At 46.6% G+C, this 18,694-nt stretch overlaps 1 protein-coding gene across 2 annotated transcripts; it reads left to right on the forward strand.

Annotated features, from left to right (window-relative positions):
- The first annotated feature begins 312 nt into the window (after window positions 1-312).
- Window positions 313-18,240, forward strand: NCOA5 (nuclear receptor coactivator 5). 2 transcript variants are annotated; one of them, XM_062504989.1, is made up of 10 exons: window positions 313-399; window positions 3,157-3,343; window positions 3,835-3,942; window positions 7,813-7,879; window positions 11,302-11,661; window positions 11,914-12,032; window positions 12,111-12,237; window positions 14,206-14,405; window positions 16,343-16,666; window positions 17,066-18,240. In XM_062504989.1, exons 2-10 carry the CDS (start codon window positions 3,181-3,183, stop codon window positions 17,722-17,724), a joined length of 2,127 nt encoding a protein of 708 aa, XP_062360973.1. In that variant the 5' UTR covers window positions 313-399; window positions 3,157-3,180; the 3' UTR covers window positions 17,725-18,240. The 2 variants fall into 2 exon arrangements, with proteins under 2 accessions (XP_062360973.1, XP_062360972.1); XM_062504988.1 differs by lacking the exon at window positions 313-399 and having other exon boundaries at window positions 2,888-3,343; window positions 11,914-12,005.
- The last annotated feature ends 454 nt before the right edge of the window (window positions 18,241-18,694 follow it).

Here is an 18,694-nt window from a genome sequence, read left to right on the forward strand (position 1 = left end):
TCTGATCCCGATCCCTGTCACAGTCTGGTCCCGATCCCAATTCTTGTCACATTCTGATCCCGATTCCGTCGCCTCCCCCGCGCGAAGTCCGACAGTGCCACCCAGCGGCAGCCTGGCCTCCTCGGCACTACAATTCCCGGCCTGCCTTGCAGCGCCGTACCGCAGGGTAATGCCGGGAGCCGGGGCAAGCGGCCTTTGCCTCGGCAGGCATGGCGGTACGCTGCCGCGCCGTAAAATGCAGTGCGTCGCCATAGCGACCGTACCCCTTCCCCCCCCCCCCCCCTTTGCGACGTCGCCGTGCGGTAGCGGCGGGTGGCGCCTTTGTCCTGGCGGCAGTGGCCTGACGGGGCACCGGGTCCGGGCCGGAACCGGCGGTGAGTCTGCGGGCCCGCGGCTCCGGTACGTGGAACGCCCGAGCAAGAGGCTTACGGCTGCGAGCGTCGCGGAGGGCCCGGTCCCTCCCGGCCCTCGGCTGAGGCCTGGTCGGGCCGGGTGTACCTCGCGGCCTGCGGGCGGGCCGCGCCTCCGCCTCGCGTCCGGGCAGCGCGGGATCACCGCGATTCGATGGGGTTCGGTGAAGCTGCTCCGCGTCTCCAGAGCAGCCGGTGCGCGGGTAAAGCGGCGCTGGGAGCGCCCAGGCCCGGGCGGAGATAGGGGAAGCACGGGTGGGAGCGGCGGCCGCCGGTGAAGCTCCGGACCGGGGGTCCCTCCCCGCTGCGCCAGGAGCTGCGGTGGGCCCGGGGCGAGCGGGAGCCCGGGGAAAGGGCGGCGCGGGGCGCGTTCTGACGGCGGGAGGGAGGCGGAGGCGCTCTGTGGGTTACGCGTGGGCGGCACCGCCTCTGCCCGGGTGCGTGGGGCCGGGGCGGGCGGTGTCAGCGCTGCCCCAGGAGGGCCCTCCTGGACTTTGGGAGGACGCGGGTCTGCTCCGAGGGAAGCGCCGTGCTTCTCGGCACCTCTGCTTTCCGTGCCCGCTGTTTCTGCTTTACCCCCGAACTTCTTGAAGACTTGTGTCTTGTTTCGCCCCTGGCAAACTAGTTTTAATATCCCACTCCAGCAGAGTCTTGCTTCCTGAAGCTGTAGCGTTAATAATAAATAACTCTGGTTTTAAATATAAGATTCTTAGAGAGATGTGACTTTAATTAATTTCCAGAGGATTCATTGGCTGGTGAGGTGCCGTGAGCTGTCCTGTTGTAGCACCCACTGTTACTGCGCGGGGAATTGGCACCTTTAAACTCTCCCTGTGCCTCTCTGGCTGCATTCATACAACAAGACTTACTGTGGGAATTAGGTGTTCACCTGATGTGGCATGCCCAGAGGTGGGACAGCATTAATTTGTTCTGGTCTTAGGATCACTAAATGGCCCTTAACTATGTAATCCGCTGAGTGGAAAACGGTAAGAGGTGGTGAATTACTTTAGATGAGAGTTCTGGGGTAACTCGTCTGATTTACTGATTGTTTTGAAGTGGGAAAATAGATCTCTGTTTTTCTTAACGTGGAAAGTTCTTGCAGCCTCTTCCTCAGACACCCCCTGCCATCCCCACCCCTAAGAAACACAAAAGGGAATTTCTTACAGCTTTTTATACTGAAAGTGAGATGTCCTGCCAGCAGTTAGAGTTGCCTGTTTGACACCTGTTTGTTGTATGTGCCTGTGCAGTGCATCCTGCCCCAAATGGAAACATGGGCCAGATGGAGCCTTCCCTGTTTTATTGCCTCTTATTCATTTTGAGGGAATTTTGAAAGCTTCTCTACCCTCAGCTGATGAGAACTTGAGCTACAGCAGTGGAATAGAAGCCCAGTAAAATATGGGAATAAATAAGTCCCTGTAAAAATATGGGATTTGGTACTTCTCATGGGGAAGATAAAACTCTGTGTATGTGTGTGGACAAACTTGTAGAGGGATTGGGGAAAATATGATAGAGGAGGTTAATTTTGTTGGATTTTGGTTTGGCTGTTGGCTTTTTTTCCTCACTCCAGTTCTGGCAGTTAATTTTAAAATGTTTCTTAGACAGGGAAGTGCTCTCTGCCTCCCGTCTGTGCAGGGTTTCCTAAAAAGGGGGAAGAGTGAGACAAATGTGGAGTTGTTTAAAGGATAAATAAATACATTTTATGTCTCAAATCTGGAGTGAATGTATTTTTCATGCCAGTTAAGTGTTGCAAAAGTATTCATACAGAGCTGTCTTATATATTTTGACATTTGATTCATTTATTTAGAGATGACTTTTAAATTGTGTTTACTGTAGGGTCCTGTTAGGGATTATCTTGGTTGTAGGCATTGCATGATTAAAAAGAGAAGTTTCTGTTGGTATATTTCATCATCTTTCTAGGCTTCTTGCATGTTTTAAACAGAAAATCCCATCCTGCATTCCTGTAGGTGAATGTTTAGGAAGTAGAACAACTTTATTAAACAATTGTCAAACTTTGAAGTTCACCTTGAAAGCTTTAGTGTTAGTAATTTCTTTAAGCTTTATCTAATGGTGAATTTTAAACCAGAAAGTCTGAATCCTAGGGATGATGGTTTTTGTTAGCCTTGGCAGTATTTGCTATGTTGTTTTGGGTTTTTTTTGCTGGGGTGGTTTTTTATTTGTTTGGGTGAGTTTGTGCAGTGAATGTTCCTGACTGCTCCAGCTGTGTGCAGGGATGTGGACTAAGGGAATTGCTGCATGAGGGAGGTGAGGAAGGGTGCAGCACTTACCTGGGTGTGGTTGAATTCCCAGCTATGGACCCGCCAGCTGTGGGAGCTGACATCTCCATGGGGGCAAGGGTGTGTTGTCTAATAGAGATGCAGATGAGAACCTGTGCTTTCTGGGATTGGAAAGCTCAGATTTCACACGTAGTGAAGTGACCAAGTTGTGGTCACTTGGGAGTATTTCAGCAATATTTCCTGATGCCTCATTCCAAGCCCTACTGGAATATTTGCAAAATAATTAGGTTTGCTACCTTTCAGTATTACAGAAAAGCTCAACCAGAATGCTGCAGTGAGTGTTTTTGCCTGACCTCTGTGTTCCTCATATTAAGATTTCTCTGGAGTGAAGTTTGCGTCAAGCAGACCCAGTTGGCTTCTAGTCTGCAAAGCTGTTAAGTTTAATCTTGTTCCAGTTTAATTTTAATGTCATGGATTGAAATTATATGCGTGGCCATTTTTTTTTTTTTGCGAAGAGTTGGATTTGGAACGAAAGCAAAATGGCTCGAGGACGCAAGAGCAATAGCATCAAACAGAGTGACTTCACTAACAGCACCAATCCTCAGGATTTAGAGAGAAGACTTTTTGTCGGCAATTTGCCCACAGACCACATGACTCGTGAAGAAATGGAAGAGATATTTTCAAAATATGGCAAAATCAGGGGTTAGTATATTATCTTATGCCTTTTTGTGGCAGGGATTTCAGTGAGAAATACTGCTTCATGCTTGTCAAATGCTATTTGATGATGATGAGAGGAGTGACCAAGGTTGTTCCTAAATAGTGACCTTTTAATGATAATTTTCTCTGCCTGCACTTTCTCTGGAAAAGTGATTCCTTCAGTACAGCTCAAACATAATAATATATCAGCTATGTTTTAGCTTTTAGGGTCACAGTGTGATGTCACAATACTCTTTCATAGCCTCTTAATCAAATCTTGGTCACTTCATGGGCTCTATTTTGGTCACTGCCTTGTCAGAAGGAACTTGATCAGAGTCTCTGAGCTCTGCATTTTGATCCCGTTGGATTTGATTTTCCTAAGAAGCTTGCATAGTGGTTTCTGGGTAGAGTGCAGGTGGTGGGGTTAGCAATGGCCGGGTGTGGGTCAGCACTGTCCTTGGTTGTAACCGGTCTTGCCCTGCTGTTAACTCTTGCAGCCCTCAGCATGTACCATGGCTATGGGTTCGTGCAGTATGACCGTCTAGAAGATGTCCAGGCCGCTCTGGACGGTGAGAAGGGTCGCCTTTATAAAGGGTATAGATTAGGTAAGGAAAACTGCTCCTCGCTCTCCTGACCCCAGCATGCGTTCGGGAGAAAGAGTGCTGTTGTTTTAAAGCCTTCTGGAAAGGTCACAATGTGACACTTGTATGGCCCTAGTATCAATCACTCAGAATGTATTTGCCTCCTGAGTTCCTGCTGTGTGGTTCACCTCCCTGCCTGGGTCTCACCCTGAATTTTTATGTGTTAGTATTTGGAAAGCTCTGTTAGCCTGTGTAAGAAAATGTGCAACAAGTAAGCCCTGGAAAGGGATTGTTGAAACCTCCAGCACAGAGTTTAATAACATTTGTAAACCAAAACTGAGCTTCATCTTGACGTGCTCAAAGGAATTGGCCGCAGCACTTAGTGGCTGGCTGGCTAAGTAAACTTAGCTGGGATTTTTGCACAACTGGAGCCAGCCTTTAAGCAGTGCTATAAATACTGGGTGCTTTAAAAAGGATATTTTTATAAAGATGAAGATAATTCTGCTAAATGTGCTGGGAGCAGACTTAAATGGAAATGAATGGTTAGAAATCCACGAGTAATCTTTTAAATGCGAGGAAAAAATTACTTTCAAAGTAAGGCTATGATAATTTGGAGAAAAACAGTTGGACTTAAAAAAGAGTGACAGGAGGAATAAATAGGAACCTGTGGGAAGGTGTATGTACAGTAACAAATAGGAGCCTGAAGATGGAAATGAAGGCAAATAGACAAGAAGGGTAGAAGGATATGAGAAGAAATTATGTCCAGCATTTTCCAAGTGTAGAGGCTTAAACAGGAATAACTTCGGCTGTTTTAGAAGCTAAGGGTAACTGGCTGCCAATGATAAAATGTCTAGCTAAGAAGACCAGTTAATGTTTCTGCTGTCTGTTTTTGAAGAGGCAGATAAAACCAAAAAGGTAAAACTGCAGTTACCAAAGCTAGAGCTCTCGAAAGAATTAACATCAGTGAGGCTCCGTGAACTACTGACCTGCATAGTCTGTTACTGGTGTTTTTCCACAAGCATTGGAAAACTAGGGAGTTTCCAGGGAGCTGGTAGAGTGCTGCAGGTGAGCCAGTAGGCAGGGTAAATGGGATGAGCCTGGCAACAGAGGGATTCTTTCACCTGACACTGATGGGCAATTGATTAATGTCCATCAAAATAAATCCCGTCTTAGTTACTCTTATGATACTTGCAAGGTCTAGGGCTGGAAGCAGCAGTGTTAATGTACAGATCACTGTAAGGTGTTTGACTTGATAAGAAACAAGAACACTGAACAGAGTTAAATGGTTTTCAAGGGAATCTAGAATTTAATAGATGTAACACAGAATTTCTCAGTGCTTTGAGTGGTGGTCTGGAAAACCTGAGTCCTGGCCATACAGTGATTTTATAAGTGACTTGGAGAGAAAAACATGTTTTAAAAAAAGGATAAAATAAAGAAGATTGAATCACTGATGGTGAAAGGACATGGACTTCCTATCCTGGATGCAGACAGACCTGAGCTTTAAGTGAAGCTGACTGGAAAGGTCTGCACCAAGCCAGAGTACTTTGGTCATCCTTGGCTGTGCAAAACACAAGCATGCAAGTTGGGAAGGTTTTGGTACCTGTGGGATTTTGCTGCTGGAAGAGTGCTCAGTTTTCGTATGCCTGGTTCAAAAAGGATAATGCTGAATTGGACAAACCTTGGAAAAACCTGACAGAGGTTTAGAATTAAAGAACAAGCCCAAGCAAAAACCTCAAGAGAAAGGAGTGATGGGATCTCTGTGTTATAGACAGACCTGGGGATCAGAGAGTTTTAGTGTAGTAGGCATAGGTGTGACAATGCCTTAAATGTGAATAAAGACTTTTATGTAACAGCAGAGTAATTGGTTTCTGGAGTAATTTATTTGATCTGTGTTGGTTTCTGTGCTCTGAAGACTTTTAAATTGGGATTGGATGTTTTGCTAAAAGATTAGCACTAGTCCAGTGCCACTGCTGCACTTGAGATAGATGGATTCCTGTCACCTGTGTTTGTTCAGAAGGTTACACTGTGTGATCACAGTGGCCTTGTCACCTCAAAATCCTACAGGACAGAAGACTTTTTATTTGGGCTTTTTTTTTCCCCGAAGTTTTGTCAGTGTTCAAATACTTAATTTGTACATCATGTTGGCATTAAATAAAATATTACTAAATGCGTGTTTTGCACAAAAGAAGGATCCCTGTCAAAGTTTTTTTTTCTTCTAGTAAAATATTTTTGTGCAGAATTAAATACTTTTTTTTTTAATTTGAAAGCAATGTATGATACTGAGTGTAAAAATCATAATAGGTTTCTTCAATGGCATCTTAAAACAGAAAATAAAAATAATCTTAAACCAAAGACAGCAGCTAGTGTCTTGCTTAAAGATAATATTTGACTTTAAAGGGGAAAAATTATCAACTAAAAATAAATGCCAGGAGAACAGTTACTTCAGTTATGCAGCCTGAGTGTTAAATACAATTGTTAATAACACAATAAGGTAAATAAAAGTTTTGGGAGAGTTTAACTCCAGTGTAGCATTATATGAGTATTTTCACAAATGCACAGAAGGGTTTTCATATCTTTAGTAGCAAAACTATTTAGAGAATAAATGTCCTTCAGATGTAGTTTGTAACAGTAGACCCTGCAGCTTTGTTTGATCCTGGAGAGGTGCTTGGGGTCATGTGAGTGGTGTTATGCTGCAGTTGTAGTTAATGTTCAGATTGCACTTGCTTCTCTGCCCTGTCAGAGAGGCAACATGCTGCTTGATTGACATCAAGAGCAAAATGTAGACCTGATCTCTTAATTACAATTTTTGTCTTGAGAATAATGGATAGTTTGGATATTAAGGATATCCAAAGGATATTAAAACTGAGTCTGCCTGTAGACATCATGGCATGTTTATATTCTCATGCAAGAACATTGAAAGTGGTTAATGCAAATAGCACATCAGAAGTGTTAATTGTTGATAGATTCTTGGGGAGCACATAGGGCCTAGATTTGGGTTCTTTTCCTTAAAATGTTCTCAGTAAAAAGTCCAAAGTCACTTTGCTGTTTGCTCTTGTCCCCCCTCCAGTGCATTATTTCATCTCCAGTCAGCTGTCACAGGAAGCTTTGAGAACAGTGTGGGTCCCTGCCAGTTCTGGGCAAACTTCACTTTTGCGGGTTGAGGACAAGATTCTGTTTCTTCAGCTCTCTTACTTCTTGTGTTTCCCTTCATGATGTTTTTCACGGAGATGCTCAGAAGCCAACCAGTTTTCAAATTTCTGATCTGTTGCCTCAGTGTGCATCACATTAACAATGGTGTTTTGAATGCACCATGTTGACTTCATAAGGAGCCTGTGTTCCAGGCTCTGGGATCCGTTTCTCAGTGGTGGGGGCCGTGCACCTTAACACTGCAGCAGTCCCTTGGAAGGCAGTTGCACGTGCCCTTTTGAGAACCAGCCCTTGGATTATTTCCAACAAGGGTACCGGCATGTTCCGTTGAACAGGACTGGCTGTCAACTTAAGACTGTGCTGGCCATCATTCCTTTCTCGGAGGTTTTCAGACTCTGCTTTTTCTCCTAGAGTCCATGAGTCGCTTTCTGCTTGCTCATAGACTGCAGAAGAAAGAGGTTTTCTTATGGAAGGAAGAGTCTGGATGTAGGCCTGAACATGCAGGGTTAAAACTTCACCCAAGCTGTCCACCCTATTTTGAAGTCAGAGAAATCCATAAAATTTTCATTATATTGTACTATCTAAACTTAATAAAAAAATTGTCAAAGTGACAATGTCTCTCTGCTGAATGGATTTCCTTGCACCATCTGGATGTTGTTGAGCTTAAGTTGCTTTCATTTGAATTGTGCTGATGATCTTTTTTTTTGTTTCATAGCATTGAACAGATGGGTTGATTATTCTTTACAGATATTAATAAAGCAGTGGAAAGAAGAAATATGAATAAGGCTTCATCAAGGTCCAGTCCGACACGAAGGTAAAGTACCTGGAAGCAGTGAGTTATACTAGGAATTCAGGCCTTCGGGGCATGAGCCCAGCGGCCTGTGGTACATGTCTGTGTCTCTTCCCTACTGCCACCTCCCCAGTCAAACAGTGATGCTCCAGCAGGAAAGTGTCTGCTCCAGCTCTGAGAGCCCTTTTGGCTCTGACACCTTGGGAGGCACAAGGGAAACCTTGTGGCTGCTGCTCTTACTGCAGCCCAGCATTCGGTTTTGCAGCACAGGTTGTGAGAGACTCAGGAGGAAGAATACACTTGATGTTTGCTCCTGCCTCCAAGGATCAGAGAAGCCAAGACATGTCTAGACAATGCCAAGAGTCTGCAGCATTTCCAGAGCTCTGCTGCAGAGGATCTTGGGGTCTTGCCTCTTCTGATGTTGAAATCTTCCAATGCTGCAGTGTGACTGGGAAAGAGCGCTTGAGCAAAACATGAGATGGAACAAATGTCTCTTGCACGGTCCTGTCTGCCCATGTGGTTGTGTTATCAGTGCCTGGAGCCAGCCCCTGTGCAGTCACTGATGTACTCCAGCTTCTTCTGGCTTCCTATCCCTCAGTGGGCACAGCACATTCACCTCCTTCACCTCCTCTGTGTGGGCAGCCCCAGGCATGGGGAAAACATATGGATTAGCCTGTCACAGGAAGACGATTTCAGTTTCCTTTCCACAGCATCACTAGGAAGCACACAGAGACCTGCTCCAGTGTTTTTTGGCACAAGGTATCCACCCTGTGCCTCTGCTGTAAAGCTTTCCATGAAAAGGCATGGTGTTTGTTGAACTTGAAAGTAATCGAGGTTCTGCGTCTAGTGTGCCTTACTAGCTTGACCTGTTAAGTTACCAACAATGAGGAAAAAGCTCAACTAGGAAGAGATCTACACCAAAAAAACAAAGCAAAAAGAATGAGTAGTTGCAATTCTTGGCACCATCTAGGATTTTTATGCACTGCACTTAACCAGCTATGTGCTTGCAGAGACCAGCGTGTGGGCATCAGGCCCGAGAAGTGCTGGGATTCCTGTGGCAGATGCAGCAAGTCTTGGGCCTGGGGTGTGCTCGGTGCTGGTGGGAGGGCCCTGGGAGTATGTGAGCAGCAGGCGCTGCATGGTACAATTTTGGCCTCAGTGCCACTGATGCTGCAGCACTGCAGGGGTGAGGGGCAGGCATCTCTACCATGAGCATTGGTCCTTGGGCTGCACTGCAGAGGGACAAGCACAAGCACTTGTGCCATGGGCATTGCAACCTATGTCATCCTGCATGTGTGCAAGAGCGGGTGCCTGTGCCACAGTTCTAAGGAGCACTGGATGTGCATGAGCTGTGGTTCTGTGGGCACCAGGTTGTGGACTGGATGGCAGCTGAAGGCTTTGGTGCCGCTGTGACAGGCACTGGATTTCAGCTGGCACTGTGTACACCGTGGCTATGCAGGTCCCAAGCACGATGTCCCAAGCAGCACTGTGGCTCCCCCACAGGTGGCGGTGGGGTCACAGTCATCAAGAGCTGGGCATGGCTGTGATCGATGGACTCTGGACCACGCTGTGGCCTGGGAACAGCAGCTGCCAGTGCTGCAGAGCCCCATGCTGCACAGCACACTGCAGTGCTGGGCTGGCAGGGCCGAGCCCCCCACAGCTGCAGGCGATGGTGCTGATGCTGCAGGAGCCAGGCCATGGTGACTGGGGTGTGGAAGCAGAAGGTGGAAGCTGTCCCTTTGTGCTGCTCTCTCCCTCGAGCAGGGCAGTCATGCGGGCACGAGAGCCGAGGGTACCTGTGCCACATCTCTACTTCTGTCGCAGTTGTGCGTTGTTCATTCTGGATCTATTTGTCTCTGCAGATAATGAATGTGGCCTGTTCTGGTCACCCCCACTTCAGCTGGAATAAATGTCATATGCCAAACAATTCCCCTGCATCTGGTTGTTTTGCTAAATGGTCTCAACAGCTATGGAAAGATCAGTTACTCAATATCCAGTAGGGCAAGTCAGAAGTTTCCCCTGAGCTTCTGCCATCATTCATTGTAGATTTTGGGGGAAGGGGGCTATGATGTGTCTCTCACAGGATGTGATTTCCATGCAGATCACAAACAAAAAGTGGATTTGTATATCAAAGAGACTGAAGGACCTTACACCTGGCTGTCTGCAAATTCATTATGTCACTTAGAGGAGGAGGCTGTGTGCTCTTGGTGGCGTGTCTAAATTGTCCCAGCATCTGGTTTGTATCTGACATGCAAACAGAGAATGCCAGCACTCTTATGTGTTCCCAGCACAGCTGGGTGTCTGACACCAAAATCCATGCACAGACTCTGCTCTTCCATCTTGTTCCTGTCACTCTGCCTGGCACCAAACTTGGGCTCATCTGACTTGTTCTCTCCAGGTGATCTCTGTGTGACTGCACTGCAGTGGATGCAGACTGAGGTTCTGATTATATTTCCATATAAACTAGATTAGGGTGTTTGAGGACTGTAAAAGTAATGTCAAGTATGGGAAATAAAAAGATTCAAAACGCTGGGGTTTTTCTCCTGATGGTTGTCAGTATTTTGGGGAAAAACAGTCCAAACAGATGAAGCTCTGTAGTTTCTCTGCAAGATTTTTTTTGCTGCTTTGTTTTGACTACAGTGAAGTTATGGTCTTCTCTGGAAAACAGAATAGAACCTGGAAAAAACCCTGCTGCTTTGGGAAAAGATGAAGACTGGAACATTATTCTTCCTTGCCTCTAAAGACTGCAATACAAAGTCTGAATGAGATGGATCATTCAGATACAACAGAGAAGCCTTTTGCAGCTGCTGAGGATGTATTGCTGCCCTCTTAACCAGGGCATTATAAGCATAAGGCTGGCTTTCTACAGAAACTGTCTCTCAGATCCAGGACGAGGCCATAGCTGTCTTTGCTTTCTGTCAGCAGCACAAACAACATGGAATCTACAATGTCTTTGCTCACAAGCTGCTCCTTTTTTAATCATTTGCCAGTAACGTTACTTCAGGTGTTCTGCTGTCATTGATGAGTGAATTTAGTGGATCCCTTGAACACTCCTGGCTATTGAATATTTGTGGATATTAGCCTGCATCACCTTAAATTCTCTCAAAGAATTTGCCTGACATGATTGATAGATCATCTATGGCTGATGTTGGAGGTCAGAGGCCTTAAAATGGTGTTTTCTGAAGTGCCTGTTCACTTCATCCACAGGTGCTCTACACTTAGTGCTCCATTAAGGAGCTTTCTGGGTCTTGTTTGGCTGAATATTAGAATTAAGAACCTTCTCCAGACTGCTTCAAAAATACAACTTTTGGTCAATTGTTGTTGTTGTGGGATAAGAGGGAGGATTCAGCTGCTGTGAAAGGTCATTTTGACACCTCAGGTAAGAGATCTAGAACTGTACTTGTGTTGATAACAGACTAATGGAATTTCCCTGGTGTTTTCCTCAGAGAGCAATATACCTATGGGGATGGCCGAGATGCCAGGCGCGACCGCTCCCCTCTGCGGGGGAGCCCACGGAGAGACCCCAGAGATGGCAGGGATGGCAGGAACGGGCGAGATGCTAGAGACGCTCGAGACATTCGAGCTAGAGACATGCGTGATGCCAGAGACCACAGGGACCCACGGGACCTGCGAGACCCACGGGATATCAGGGATCCAAGGGACTTGAGGGATCCACGTGATGTTAGAGATCTTCGTGACCCACGGGAGCCACTGTATGATCGATACAGGGATCCACGGGATATGAGAAATGCACGAGATGTGAGGGATCCACGGGATATGAGAGACCCTCGGGACCCTTTGTACAGGTAAACTCTGTGGGATCCTGTTTGCCAAAATAATGTTTTTATGGCATTTCTGCCGCAATTGTTTGAGTGGCGTCAGGTGTTTAAGGAAATCAGTCTTGGCTGGGGGCAGTTGGGTGCTTCTTTGAGTCTTGTGAGGAGCAGATGGGTACCTCAGAAATTAAATTTGAGGGAGGTCTGGGTGTGATACATTGGCCAAAGTCATTGTCTGAGGTGATGCTGGAGGAAGCCCATTACTGCTTCTAAATGTTGCAGACGAGATGAATCTTACGACCGTTACCTGCGCCTCGAGGACTACTATCGGCGCAAGGACGACTCCTACTACGACCGCTACAAGGAGCCAGAGGGTGAGTACCTGTACCACTGTGGCCAGGGTGCCACAGTGCCACAGTTGTGGTGCTCTGAGCAGCTCTGAAGGGTGTCACTCGTTCTGTCCCTGTGGTTCATTTCAGACCGCCTGAAGCGCGAGGAGCGGCGTCGGGAGGAGCTGTACCGTCAGTACTATGAGGAAATCAAGAGACGTTTTGATGCAGAGAGACCTGTGGATTGTTCTGTGATAGTGGTGAATAAACAGACAAAGTAAGAAAATAGTCATAATCAGTTTTATAATTGCATGGTAGAAGGGGATGGATTTAAACTTAGTCCTGCCTTGAGGCTGTTTGTCTTTCAGGTTGCTCTTGAGGAATGTGGCTTTAGAGTCTCCAGAAAGCTACAGCTCCCATTTTTCTTCTGGGAGTATACATTGATGAGATGAGGAAATGTATCTTGTGCTTTGCTTGTATTTCCCCTTTCTAATATATTCTCCTGATACTTTTATACCTGCTCTCCATATAAGCCTACCATTTCAACAGGTTGTAGGGGCCTGTACTTGTTTTTCCTGGGTAGCATGATATGGAACTTAGGAATATGTGGCAACCAGGTGATAGCAGGGGTCAGGGTGGATTGGGGGTGTTTGTTCAGAGCTCCTGCTGGATTGGCTCCTAGGCCAGACACCAGTCATTGCCATTAGTCCAATGTGCAAGAAATACAAAATCACTACTGAAGGCATTTGTGGATGGTATCAAAAACAGGTATAAATAGTAACCAGGGTCATCTCGTATGGCTGTCTGAGCACTTACTGAGTTCACAGGGCAGGCTCTCTGTTGGGAACAGGAGGTACACCTGGCACAGCAATAAGAGGGCTTTAACAATGTCACCAGTCCAATATCTGTATTTTTACAATTAAATATACTGAAGAATAGTAAATATGTAAATAAATCACAGATCTGGCTTGTAATCCGAGGAAAATGTTTGTCAGGGGCAAAGTTAAAGTTCTGTCTCCTTCACCCTTCAGAGAAAAGATCGAGAGTTGCTTTTCTTTAACTTTGCTATCCATGTGGGGCACAAAGAGACAGCTGGCGCTTGCCTCATCTGCTGGTAGAAAATGGAGCAAGAAATGGAAACAGGAGAAGCAGTGAAACTAGAAATAAACTTCTGATGGAGTTGATTACCTATTGGAACAAATCTTGAGAGGAAATTTTAGATCCTTTATCCCCTGGTGGCTAAAAGTCTTTGGAAGATAGTCTAATAGATCACAAGTTTTTGTGTTTGACACAAGAATAATTTTTTTGTGTCAGAGGATCAGCTTAACATTCCAAGAATCATTTTGGTCTGTAACAGCTACAAACCTGAAGAGTTGCAGCCTGTTTGTAAATCTTGTATTGAAGCATTGATGTCACCTGCTATAGACCTGGTGAAAGATGACTCCTGAATGCCTTAGATACAGTCATTTTACTTGTAAGTTCTTGAAAAGATGGTTGAAGGGGGGACAGTTTTAATCACCATTACAGACTTTGCCTCTAAAGACAATAAAATCACCCTTTTTCTTGAGGTATGGGTGCACACAGACTGAATTTGTCAGACTTTTTGTGCAGTCAGTATTGCAGGTTTGGTTTTAAGTGTAGTAGGCTTTAAAAAAAACTTTGGCAGTTTAAGCTCAGCCTTGTGAGCTCTGTTTTGTGCTTGAATGGGGAAGTTTGTAGGACAGGGTACACAGGAGCAGTGGATCCAGACATGCTGTGTTGGCAGTGGGTTAGAGCAGAAAGCAACTAGTAGATAAGAGCAGGCCAATAAGGAATGAGGCACGTGTGAACAGTTGAGATACTGAACAAAGCAGGAGTAAATGAGTTCTGTAGATTGGCTCCTCTGCTCTGTACCCCTTGGACCTCTGCTGGCGTAAATTTCTTCCCCTAATGAATTCAGTTGAAACACATTCATGTGTAAACAAATTTGTAATAGTGTAAATTTCTTTGCAAACGCTCTGTTTCTCAGCTAAGCTAAGGCTTGATTTGTAATTTATTTTGGCTGAACTGAAATGACTGATTCAGATCAGAATAAGGGCTTTTATACTGCTATAATGGGATTGCTCTAGTACAGTCCTGGTAGACGTCATGAAGCTGGGCAAGTAATCAGAAGAGTAAATCTGAGATGGTGGAGAAGGTGCAGTGCCAAGGATTCTGTTCCTGTATGTGACTGATTTGTTAAACTGCTGCCTTTGCTTTGTGGCAGGGAGTACGCAGAGTCAGTGGGGCGGAAGGTGCGGGACCTGGGCATGGTAGTGGACCTGATCTTCCTCAACACAGAGATGTCACTGACACAAGCCCTGGACGATGTGAGCAGAGGAGGGTCTCCTTTTGCCATTGTCATCACCCAGCAGCATCAAGTTCACCGTTCTTGCACTGTTAATATCATGTTTGGCACCCCACAAGGTACTAAGGTCTCAGGAGGCTGGGAACTGTGTGGTCACTCTGAACCTTTCTTTCAGGCAGAGCCACATAGGACAAAGTTCATCCTTGCTGTCATGTAACTAGTTATACATGACGCTGTGTCATAAATGTGAATATCATTATTTAAAAGCTTCCATAATACTCTTATTTTCTCCTTGTCAAAAGGAATGTCTAATTCATGCCAAGAGGAATCTCATCTGCGTTCTTGGTTCCTAGCACTGCCAGCCTTTGCATCTTAGGGCAAGTCATGGACCCCAGAGCTGCACTGCTCCGGGAGATCTCTGGGTAATACCAGCCCAACCTCACTCTACCACTTGTTGCTCTCAGAAAGAGCCTGTTGGGAATGTGGCAAATTAAAGGACAGATTTTAAAATCAAATGTGATTTAATAAGGACTTGGTAGAGGTAGAGATTTGGTAATGAAACTGGGAAGAGTTATGAAAAGATAGAACTACAAAGTGTTATGGAAAGATAGATCTACAAAGTATTTGGGTATACAGGCTCCACCTTCTTAGCACCTTTACACTTGTCACATCACTTTCCATCACAGGGTGTGACTTGGTTGTTGCATGAGAGTGGGCGTAGGTACTAAAAACACCTTGTCAGAATGTGATTGGGGAAAGCAGCTATGACTCTGATCATAGGCCTGTTCATGTAATCTGTCTGCACAAGTGACTGTTTTGACCACATCTGAGCTTTCAAAGGTTATTTCTCCCTTACTGTGTTCCTTGGTAATGTTCTGTGAGTTCGTCTGGGAGAGGAAACCTCTGAGTGCACAGTCAGTGCTTGGTGTGTGCTCACTGACTGCAGTAGCCCGATTTCTCTAAACATCAGATGCAGATGTGATAGAAGAGCTCCCTCATTTCCTGCAGACACACAGCTCACACACACTGTCACTGAGCTTCCCAGTGTCTTTGGTTTTAATTCTTAACTTCTTTGGTTTAACACCTGTTAAACCTTTGGCAGGAGGCCAAAGCTGCTTTTCTTCACTGGATCTGCTGGTTATCAGGTATCAGACCTGATGGGAACCCCAGTCATTAGCTCATCCACAGCTCACTCCAGAGATTAAATATGCTCTCTTCAACTGCTCCTAGCCACCTTTGCGTGCATGTTTGTTTCAGTGATCTAATAGCTAATGTTAAAATGAACCCAAGTTGCCTGTTAGGAGGAAAAGGCTTGTAGGATTTGATGTTCTGCAGGTGTAAAAAGGACTCTGCCGAGAGCTTTGGGCACTTTTGGGAAGGTAAAGGCTCTTTTGATCTCCCAGTTTGAATCTGTGCTCTGGTGACTGTTCATGCATGTGCTTTGGGAGGTGGAAATAATGACCTCAAAAGCCACCATTGGAATTGCCCGCTACTCATTTTATCACAGAAGAATTTGATTGCTGCTTGTTGCTTCAAGAGTGGTGAATGTGAGCAGCCATGTGACACTGAGCCAGTGCTGCTCCCCCCCCCCAGCTGCATGTGCACATGAGATGTAAATGTACTGGCAGCACAGAAACAAACGTATTCCCATGGCTGTCCTCCTCTGGGGAGGATACAGCCTTCAGAGAGCAAATTTTGGATCTGTCCAAGGTTTTAGCAGTAAAATGACTGGGACCATCTTATCTCAGAGAACTGAGGATTTATGTGAGAGGTAGAGGGAGCTGCTTTCCTTTTAACTGATGAGAGACAAGAAAGACCATTTCTGGGCTGAGCCCTCAGCTGTGAAAGGAAAGGCTGGCTTTGCTGGCTGATAGCCGTGGGCCTTCTGTTGGCTTTGGAAATGTAACTGCTCCCATGTGCCTGGGTAGTTCCTGAGTCGGCACTCACACTCCCTGAGCAGTGCCTGCTGCTGACTGGGCTGTGCTGGCAGGCAGAAGGAACAGCACCTCCATCAGGGTCGCTTTGGGTCACTCAGAGCATTTCTTCCTTTGTGCAGAGCACCGCAACATGCCCCAGGCTGATGCCATGGTGCTGGTGGCAAGGAATTACGAGCGCTACAAGACAGAGTCCCGGGAGAAGGAGCGGGAGGAGATCGCCCGGCAGGCTGCCAAGATGGCAGACGAAGCTATTCTGCAGGAGCGGGAGCGCCCACCCCCCATGGAGGAGGGTGTCAGAGGAGGTCACCCTCCCGGGATCCAAACTCTCTTGAACCTGCTGGCAGACAATCGCTATGTGACTGCTGAGGAGATAGATAAAGTCATTAATTACCTGAGAGACCGGAAGGAGCGGTTGCTGCGGGGCAGCACTGAATCTCTGCAGGGTAAGTCCCACAGCCCCAGACAGAGTTTATTGTGTGGTTTGTGATCCTCAGGGTTGGAACAGGAAAAGAGTCCTGGCACTTGCAGAGGAGTTTGGGAGTATAATATCCTCATGCAGCACCTCATTTTACTGAGATAGATGTGTCGTTGCATGCCGTGAGAAGATTGAGAGTTTACATGTGGAAGACCTTTTATACTGGATTCTCTTAGGACAACAGGAGGACTGCCATAACTGGTTGGGCTGCTACACTCAGTTCTGTAGAGTGGTTTGGGTTCCCAGAACTGTGCAGCTGTGATCTGAGGGTGGATGTTCACTGATGCCATGTTTTTGGTAGCTGTTTCTTTAGATGTCCCTTCAAGGGCATTTGCAGAGCTTTAACCATCTTTCCTTTCTTTCCCAGCACCCATGTCGAGACAACCTTTGGGGGCACCTTCAGCATCATCACTGGGTAGTCAGTCCAACCTTCCAAGTTCTCAGGCTCATCAGGGTTCACAGCCTCTGGTCTCTACTCCTTCTGTTCCAGTGTCCTCTTCTACTCCTCAACAGGAGCTTCAAGCAAAAATCCTCAGTCTCTTCAACAGCGGAGCGGCGGCAGCGGCAGCAGCTGCCGTGGCAAACAGCGGTCCTGCAGCCTCTGCGGGCTCTTCGGGCAGCACTCCCAACCAGAACTTTGCTAACCTGGCCGGTGGGCAGCCCCGGCCAGCACAGATGAATGCTGGAAATTTAAACCAGGCTCAGCAGAGATTGCAGACTCCAAACACGCAGCTTCCTGCTCTCCCAGGCCCTTCGAGAAATGCAGGTCCGAGACCTGGAGCTCCTCCACAACCTCAGCCGCTGTATGGTCAGCACCAAACCCGCCTCCCTGCGCCTGGCAATGTGCCTGCCCAAAGGCCAGTGTCTTCTGGTATCAACTTTGACAACCCCAGTGTACAGAAAGCCTTGGACACCCTTATCCAGAGTGGTCCTGCACTCTCCCACCTTGTGAGCCAAACCGTGGCCCAGGGGCGAGCAGGCTCCTCAGCCCAGCAGCCGATGGGTGCCTACCAGCGACACTATTAGAGCTGAGCTGTTGGACCCATTCCCCTTCCCTTTGCCATTCCATACTTATAGCTGTTTAAGGAGTCTCCCATCCTTGACCCAGGACAGATGCCCTGGACATGCATGTCCTCTCCACTCTGGTGAGAGCATACCCCCTGCAGCATTGCTGCCAACGGTTGCTGGCGCTGCCCTCCCTCTCCTTGGTCTGGTTAGCAATGTTTGGAGCAGAATGCTCAGTTTTCTCCACAGCACGACATTCTGAACTGTGTTGGATCATTGGTTGTCTTGTCCCATCCCAGAATCTGTCTCAGTACCAGTCCTGCTGCATTTTCCTTACTCCCAGCACCTGGTGTACCTTCCCATTGAGGTGCAGTCTGGGCTCAGATTGGTCTCGGTGTAGTTTTGGATCATTGGTTTTGATGCATTAGGGGACTGAACAGAGCAGCAAACTGACGGGCCTTGGACACCCACCACTGTGGAATGGGCACTATTTTTCTTTGGACTTCTTTCTTTTTTTTTTTTTTTTCCCCACCCTTTTAATAACATATAAGCCATTTGGAAAGTCCAGTGATAGTGCTGGCAGACAAAATCATGAAGCACATGCCTGACCACTGCTCAGTAACCAGGACTGTGCAGTCTGTCCGGTGTTCCTCAGCCCATTCACAGAGACTGGCAGCTGTGGGCTGAGCATACATCTGCAGCACAAGAACTTCCAGCCAAGGCAGAGATGGTCTGTCAGTTTTCCTGCTGTGAGTAATCAGTGTTAAGATCAACCTGGTAAATTTGGTGTGTAAATTTCCTTTTCTTACAATGTTTGGTACGGTTGTTACTGTAACTTAGCTGGAGCCATGCTGATGTGCTGCTGGCTCTCCCTGGGAATAGCTCTCACCAGGTATTGGGGCAGTGCTGCTCTATCAGACCTCTTCTTGCTGTTGATGGATGTTTGGTTCATCTGAGGAAGAGAGGCAGTGCCAAGATGCAATACCATAAT

The sequence above is a fragment of the Cinclus cinclus genome, chromosome 18, assembly GCF_963662255.1.
Source record: "Cinclus cinclus chromosome 18, bCinCin1.1, whole genome shotgun sequence".
NCBI classification, from domain to species: Eukaryota; Metazoa; Chordata; class Aves; order Passeriformes; family Cinclidae; genus Cinclus; species Cinclus cinclus.